At 51.9% G+C, this 8,313-nt stretch overlaps 2 protein-coding genes across 2 annotated transcripts; one reads left to right on the forward strand and one right to left on the reverse strand.

Annotated features, from left to right (window-relative positions):
* Window positions 1-266: 266 nt before the first annotated feature.
* On the forward strand, window positions 267-1,437 carry PIN4 (peptidylprolyl cis/trans isomerase, NIMA-interacting 4; the record flags this gene model as incomplete). Its single annotated transcript, XM_082004155.1, has 4 exons — window positions 267-306; window positions 406-470; window positions 549-728; window positions 1,279-1,437. 4 exons carry the CDS (start codon window positions 267-269, stop codon window positions 1,435-1,437), a joined length of 444 nt encoding a protein of 147 aa, XP_081860281.1.
* Window positions 1,438-4,126: 2,689 nt separating this feature from the next.
* ERCC6L (ERCC excision repair 6 like, spindle assembly checkpoint helicase) lies at window positions 4,127-7,838 on the reverse strand (the record flags this gene model as incomplete). Its single annotated transcript, XM_082004112.1, has 1 exon — window positions 4,127-7,838. The coding sequence occupies exon 1, from the start codon at window positions 7,733-7,735 to the stop codon at window positions 4,127-4,129; it is 3,609 nt and encodes a 1,202-aa protein (XP_081860238.1). The 5' UTR covers window positions 7,736-7,838.
* Between the last annotated feature and the right edge of the window lie 475 nt (window positions 7,839-8,313).

Raw genomic sequence — 8,313 nt, forward strand, 5'->3', positions numbered from 1 at the left:
AGCTGGGCACCCATCTGGGGTGCTGGGGACAGGCAGGGTGGGTGCCAGAAGAGCCCCGGGTGCCGGGGACAGCGCGGGGTGGGCGCAGGGCACGGCAGGGCCGGGCTCCCGGGACAGCCGGTAGCGGCGTCCACGCACAGGCCACCTCAGGCACAGCCGGGGCCGCCTGGGGGCCTGGGGCGGCCGGGGGTGGGGCAGGCGCAGCCCCAGCCCGGCGCGCCGCGGGCAGCCCGGGGTCCTCGGCGTGGCCTGACGGCGGCGGCAAGATGGCTCCCAAAGGGAAAGGCGGCGGCAAGGCGGGCAAGGGTGAGTGGGGCCGGCAGCACCGGGGCGGCCCGGCCGGGCGCGGGTGGGGGTCGGGGGGGCGGTGAGGCCCGGGCCGGTCTCAGAGCGCTGCGTTCACAGGCGGTGACAGCGGCGGCAGCGAGGGCAAGGCCCAGGGCCCGAAGGGTGGCGGCAGCGCCGTGAAGGTGAGCCCGGAGGGTGGCGGGGGCCGGGCAGGGTCCCTGGGGGGCGGCGGGGAGGTCTCCCCTCTCCTGCCCCGGTAGGCGGGCCGTCGTCGGCCGGCCCGGCTCGGCCCTCCTGCCACGGCCCCGCTTTGCTCCCAGGTTCGGCACATCTTGTGCGAGAAGCACGGCAAAGCCATGGAGGCCATGGAGAAGCTGAAGTCCGGCCTGCGCTTCAGCGAAGTCGCCTCGCAGTACAGCGAGGACAAAGCCAGGCAGGGGGTACGTGCTGGGTACAAGCACTGACAGGTGCTCGCAGGGGATGGGACAGCGGCTTTCGGGGGAACCTGGTCTCTGGCTCACCATTGCTGCTGTTCCAGTGCTGCATGCCTGAAGGAGACTGCTGTTGGGAAGTTCTTCCCAGGTGTCTTCAAAAAGCTTGTGTCAATAGCTTCAAGCACAGCACCCCCACATTCCCAGAGGGCTGGCCAAACACCTAACTGCTAGGAAGAGGCACAAGCAGGGGCCAGTAGCTTGGGCATAAATACTCATTTGCAGCAGAGCAGCAGCACATGAGCCCTAGACAGCAGGAGGCCAGCCCTCGGGGTGGGCACAGCCCAAGCCTGCCATGGCTTTAGCCAGCCATTGCCTGCTGAGAGGCAGGCCCGTGTGAGGAGCTCTTCCCTGCGCTGCCCTCCCTTCTCAGTGGTGAACACTGCCAAGAGTGATGCTGCCGGGACAGGTTTCCTCTCCTACACTCACCCTCCCTGCTGATGAAGGCACTGTTACAGTGAGATTCTCAAAGCTTAACCCTGATGGTTCCTTCTTCCAGGGAGACTTGGGCTGGATGACCAGAGGGTCCATGGTGGGACCTTTCCAGGAAGCAGCGTTTGCCTTGCCTGTGAGCAGCATGGACAAGCCAGTGTATACAGACCCTCCTGTCAAAACAAAGTTTGGTTACCACATTATCATGGTGGAAGGCAGAAAATAAAATATGAATGACCATTACCTTGCTGTCTGCTTGAATCCCGAGAATTTCCCAGACACCTTGACCTTGGAGGCAGCTAGCCGTCCCTGCTGTCATGGCAGGACACAGAGATTACAGCTGTCAGAGAACAGGGCCCTGCCTAGGGAGGTAAAGTGTTCACTGGAAATGGGGAAATAAGAGCTTTTCACAGTGGTTGAAATCGGCTTTGTCGAGCAGGCCAGCCTCTTGCTTTTGCTGTTGTGGAGGCAATGATCTGTCCACCTGAATAAGGTGCTTAGGCTTTTATCTGCAAATGTAAACAATCCAGAAGGGGAAAGAGGGGTTCCCTAGGGCCTTGATCTCTATCCCCATCCTTGCCAGTGAGGATGCAGACAGCTCCTGTGCTACAGTTTCTGCTCCAGAGCTCAGACTTAGACAGGGAGGACAGTCCCTTTGGTAGAGGGTGGGTAACACTATGGCTAGAGCTGGTGGTCACTGCCCTAGGCAGGCGGCTTGTTCTTGCAGTTACTCTGCAGAGGTGTGGGTCAGGCCAAGGCTGGAGGCACCCTGGCTGAGCAGCGGCAGGCAAGGGGTTGTCCTGAATGCAGGCCCACCTATACCTAAAGCTACATCTTATCCACTTGAAGCTGGGGCAAGAAATTGTGTAACTTAGGCTTGAATGAGAGAAAAGCCACTAAATGCTTGCTTGTTGCTTCCTGCATTCCCCTGCTGCTAGGTGTGCAGTACATGTCTCAGGCCTGCAGGCTGTGCCTTATCCTTCTAGTAAAACTACCTGAAGGACAGCATGATTGATGTGAGACAGCCCAGTACATCTCCTACCTCTTGGATCTTACCAATAAATACCCCAGTGCAGTGATCTCCCTCCTGCTGAAAGACAGCCTCACACTAGATACCTCTCTAGCAACAGACACCGGCTTTGTTCGCAGGTGAAGATGGTGCAGTGTCAGAGGACTCGGAGATGGGGAGAAAACATGAAAGAGAACAAAAGGCCTTTCCCGAGATCACATACAAGGAAAAGGTGAGACTGAACTGGGGCAGGTCTTTCTTCTCCCTCTCTGTTTGTTTTAAGAAAATGGGAAGCTCAGAGAGACCAATGAACAATCGCAAAGCTCTAGTTCATTAATAGTTTGTTACGAAAGGAAGACAGGCCTTTCTGCAGTATGGGAGCAGGTGTGGCCTCATTTAAGGGATGCTTTATTAATAAACTAAACTACTTGTTTCCATGCTAACAGAGCTTTGTTCTACCTGTTAGCAAAAGCACACTGGCAAATCTCCTGTACCAACAGGATCATTGTTTGTGTTTGTCATGTCTCCTAGTACAAAGCATCCAAGTTCAGACCACTGTCTTCTCCAAAAACTGCAATACTCAGCGAGGTATGAAAGTGTCCCTTGCTATCACAGTGTAACACAGAAGGCAGACTCGCTAAGCACTAAACATGCACGTGGCATGAGGAAGACTCAAAATTCACTGTCATATTGTCACAGCGAAAGACTGTACAGAAGATGGTCATAGTGATGAGCATACCCAGGCCCTGTTTATCTCAGTGTAGTGGCAGAGGGGCAAGGCAGGTAAGCAGAGCATTGCTAAAAGCCAGAAGAAGGTTCTTCTGATTTTAAGATTGCATGGTTCTGGACTACAAACCTGCTTCATAGCTTCATTGTGCCTACACTACCCAAGAGAAATCTTTAATCTACCACAGCTAAACCATATGTATGTGGGAAGAGGGTTAGATGACTTCCTTACCTAAGGAAAAGCAGCTCAAAACTTTAAAACCAGTATTTCCCCCTCCTGCTGCCTTTGTGCAAGAACAGGCTTTGACTGTACTACTCAGAGAAATAAAGATGGGGGGCTAAACAAGGGCAGACCAGAGACTCCTTTGAAGCCCTTGAGTCCTCCAGCTATACAAAAAGGTGTGAGGTGTTTAGCACCTCACAGCAGTTGAGATCTAGTTGCTATTCAGTCCTTCTGCAACCCCCAACCTCTGTAACCCTTCTACAGCAGCCGCAGTCTGGCAGGGACTTGGGCAGAAGGGTTTCTGCAGTACCACATTCAGTGTTAGACCTGGCCCCAGGCAGATGGTGTCCTGGCCTCTATTGCTTGAAGGATTTATAGCAGCAGCCGACTATTTTTTTTTCCCCTCCTCCACAGCAAATACATTCTCAGATCAACTTAAAAGCAGGTTGCCATAGTTTTGTTCTCTCCTTTGCACCAGCATCCAGCTCACCCAAATGGTGGGTGACATTCAGGCAGACAAACCAGCTTATTTCAAGGTGAGGGAGGAACTACAGCAGCTTGAGTTTAGACTGCCTGAAGTTGCTGTGGAACCACACCCTCAGCATCCCCTCAGGAGAGAGGGAGTGACAGAATCCAAAGGGCAGAAAGATGAAGCCAGGGCTGCAAGCTTGGAGAGGGGTTTAGACATAAAGACAAAATTTTTTTATTAAATAATCAGACAGGAGCATGAACTGTTTTCATCTTTGTGAACTGAGTCCACAGTGAAGTTCCTTCCTCAGCACCTGACAACTAGATTCTTAAGACAGTTTCCTCAACGCGGGAGGAGATGCCGAATTTGTTCAGTCACTGTGAAAGAAGTGCAGCCATCAGTCTTAAGCTAGTTCAAAAATCACAATGATACAGTTAAACATCTAATGAGAAAAAGTAAGACTGTACTTAATAAAAGGTATACATATTTCATTTCTGGGCTAACTGTCTATACAAGTTTAAAGTCATAAGCATAACTTCAGGATCTCCACTTTTTATGTCAAGAGCTTGCAGGAAACAGTTCAATGCCTCTTGTAGTTTTCCATCATCCTTAAGTTTCTTTCCACTGTCTACCAAGGTATTGTAATCGCCTATGGCAGGAGAGGAACTCTGACCAGCCTCTTTTTTGGAGACGCTCTCCTGGGTGAAGTAGTCTATCTCCTCACCCAACTGAAGCTCAGCATCACCAGTGGATTCCTCCTGAGATGACTCGGTCTCATCTGCTTCAGACTGCTCAGAGGGCATACTATCTAGATGGAAGGATTCTTCAGCTGTAGCAAGTGTTTCGCCAGCAGGTTCTTCTTCAGGCTCAGCAGATTCCCCAGTACACTCTTCAGCTTCTTCTTCCACAAGGTCATCTTGCTCCTCATCACTCTTATAGTCGTCTTCATCAGTGGTTCCCATGATTTCTCCAATATCCTCAACCTCATCTACCACCTTGTTGATTAGAGATCGCCTGGAAGCAGTAGACCTGTTACCACTGTTAGTTAGTCGGGGCGAAAAGATGGCTTTAGCTACACTTCTGTCACATTTAGGAGTGGATGCACTAATTCCTTCCAGAAATTGATGCAGAGGGCTGTTCAAGGGAGAGGGCCTTTTTTCAGACTGGTTTTCCTCCAAGGTCATAACGGAATGGTCTTCATCCTCACTGTCTGAAACAATTCTTCTTAAGCATTTCTTTCTACCAAAAGCAAAGGCACCACTGCTTTCCTCTGATGCTTCACTCCCTTGAAGGGAGTTATTTGGCTCTTCTTCAGCTGTGTGACAGGGTTTTCCACAGTTACCATTTTCACTTAGCCAAGTTTTTGTTGGAGATTTACAAAAACTTTCTGCTTTTAGTTGGAAGCCGTCCTTTTTTGGGTGCTCCAGTGATCCTTCCCTATTCAAGGCATCTTGCCAACCATCTTCAGACTCTTCCAAGACCAGATTGAAGTCAACTTGATCCTGGAGAGAAGGCACAGACATATCCTCCAAGCTGGTTTCCAACACATGAGATTTCTGGAGCCCAGCATGGATTTCTGGCGTAACACTTGATAAATTTGGCATTGTGGCAGACAAAGCTAGCTCAGGAACGTCATTCTTATCTGTCTCCAAGGCAGCATGTGGTTCAAGTACCTGATCTGACATTTCTGCATCTCTTAACCTTTTGGGATCATCAGCCATACTAGACTCATTAGAGGAATGCTGATGATGCTCAGACAGGCCATTCCCTGACTCAGTCAAGCTATCTGAATGTACATGGGAACACTGTTTCTGTTCAAGACTCTGATGCTCTTTATCAAGTGGATGGAGTCCAGGCAATGATGATATAATGCTCAATTCAAGGTTTTGCTCGGCTTCCTGTATATGGGGTTGTTTCACAATCTTGCTGGTGTTAAGCAGCTCTGTATCCATACTGGACATGTCTTCTGTCGGTTTCTCTTCATCCAAGTCGTCAATAGTCAGGCTTGTAATTTTGGAGCTGATGTTAAGAACCTGGACCTCGTTGTCCTCTGTAAGATCAATAACTTTGTCATTTTCATGTTTATCAGCTACTGGTGGTAAAACAAATTGATTTATATTGTTCAGTGCTGGAGACAACTTCTTCGGCTGGGAAATCAATTCCGGTGGTCTTTGCGACATCTCTTCACAGGCATTTCTGATCCCCTCCATCCTCTGGTCTCTAAGCTGAGACTCTAACTGAACTAGCTCATGGGCTTTCTGTACCCTCCGTTGAATGTACTGATGGGCTTCTTCACTCTCAACCTGCTCCTCATGAGCTGTTTCCCTCGTATATATCAAGTCATGATCAGAAATGCCAAACATTTCCAGAGAGTGCAAATAAGCAATATGTTCATCCAGCTGCAGGTCAGTCTTTCTTTGGGTGGCATGCAAAGACTGCAGCTGGATCTGAGTTGCAGATTTTCGAGTATCTTCTAATGTGAAAAGCTCCCTTAGTTCCTGTTTGGAGAAATATCTAAATGGGTTCTTTTTGTCACCAGTAGTCTGTCTTATTAACGAATCCTTAAATACTTGTCTCCTGTATATTTTTTCTTCCACTGTACCGCAGGTAATCAGTCTATAAATTACTACATTCTCTTTTTGCCCGATCCTGTAAGCTCTGTCTACAGCCTGAGCATCTGTAGCTGGATTCCAGCTGGGATCAAAGATCACCACTCGGCTAGCCGCTGTTAAGGTTATACCAACACCACCAACTTGTGTGGTGAGCAGGAAGATGGAGTAATCCTTGTTACTCTGAAAGGCATTAATGCGCTTCTCCCGTTCTGTTAGGTGGGTTACCGTCCCGTCAATGCGCATGATCTTAAATTGTCTGCAAGACAAGACATGCTCTATGATATCCAGCATCTTCCTTGACTGTGAGAATACCAGGGTTCGGTGTCCCTCTTCTCGCAGTCTTTTTAGAAGTCCTACTAGGAACAGCATTTTCCCGGACTCCTGAATCAGAGTCTCATCAGAGAGATGATCTATTTTGTTAGCACCTGAAAGTATACCTGCCTCACTCCTGTGATCCTGCTCAGGGTACTCCTGTTCTTCCAAGCCCAGCTGGGTACACGCTCTTGCAGACAGAAGCCTGGGGTGGTCACAGAGCTTCTTCAAGACAGTCAGCTCAGCCAAAGGCGAGCGGGTTGTCATCAGCACTTCTTTCACGTGATCCAGACAAAGAAAGTTCCTGTAGATTTCTTCCTGCACGGGTGCCAAATACACCCACACAACAAAGTCATTTTTCCTAGTGAGAGATGGCATGACAGGAGTACTGTTCTCACTTGGATCCTCAGGAAGAGGAGCATCTGGTTTGTCAGTGTGATTGTTTTTGATATCTTCTTTGGTTCTTCTGAGAAAATACGGCTTTATAATTGTCATTAGATTCTCAGATATCTTTAGCCCCAGTGCTTTCTCGCCTAGAGTTGCATCCTTCTCCCTTGCCCTAGTAATGGGATTCTCATATTCCATTTTAAACGTTTTGGCTGTTCCCAAGAGAGAGCCTTGGCATGCAAAGTCAAATAAGGACCACATTTCCCGCAGGTTGTTCTGCACTGGGGTGCCCGTGAGGAGGATGCGATGCTTCGCCGGAATTGCGTATACACACTTGGTCGTTTTGTTAGACGGGCACTTGATTTTATGCGCTTCATCGAGAATGACATAGTCCCAGACAAACTCCTGCTCGTGGCTGCTGGCAAGCTGCTGCCAGTTGTTAATGAGCATCTGGTAGCTTGTGACAACGATGCCGTTCTTCCTCTGGACCCTCTCCAGGTTCCTGGTGCGCTCCATCTTGCTGGTGCCATGGAACTCTTTGACGCGCAGGCCAGGGGTCCAGTGAGCAAACTCCGCCAGCCAGCTGCTGACCAGGGTGGTGGGCATGATAAGCAGGACATGCCGGATGAGCTCGGCATCAAACATGCCTGAGAGGAAGGCGATGACCTGGATGGTCTTGCCCAGGCCCATGTCATCTGCCAGAATGCCGCCAGGCCTGCCCTCCCGGTGCAGGCGGTACAGGAAGGCAACACCTTCCCGCTGGTGCTGGAAGAGCTTCCCGTGCATCTCCCCGTAGATCAGCAGGCCGCTGCCACACACATCCACGAAGCCTTCCCCCTCCTCCTCCTCCTCCTCCTCTGCCGCCGCCGCCAGCACCTCCTCCACCCGCTGCATGCGGCCGCGCAGCTTCTCGCTGGGGCGGATGGCGGCCGCCAGCCGGAACAGCCGCAGCGCCTCTTCCAGCTCCCCGCCGCCCGCTGCGGCCTTGGCGCCGCTCACCAGCCTGCGAGAGACACCGTGGGCACCGACCGCGCCGGCCCGGCCTCGGGGCTTCCGGCGGCGCGGCCCGGCCCGGCCCGGCCCGCCCTCCGGCCCACCGACCACCCTCCCAGCCCGGCCCCACCGCTCACCTTCGGTACTGCTCCTCGTCTGCCTCTAGGGCCGCCATGGCGCGCGCGCTCCAGCTGCCGCCCCGCGCTTCAAACACCAGCCCTTCCCGTCCTGCCCCGCACTGGCTCACGGGACATGCAAATCAGCGGGGGCTGCAGCCAGTCAGCGGCGGGGGGTGGGGCCACGCTGCGGCTGGTGGCCGTCCCACGCTATACCTGCCTTTTCCCGGCAGCGGGGCGACACACAAGGGGCCA

This window comes from Phaethon aethereus (assembly GCF_964289735.1).
Source record: "Phaethon aethereus genome assembly, chromosome: 10".
Lineage (NCBI taxonomy): Eukaryota > Metazoa > Chordata > Aves > Phaethontiformes > Phaethontidae > Phaethon > Phaethon aethereus.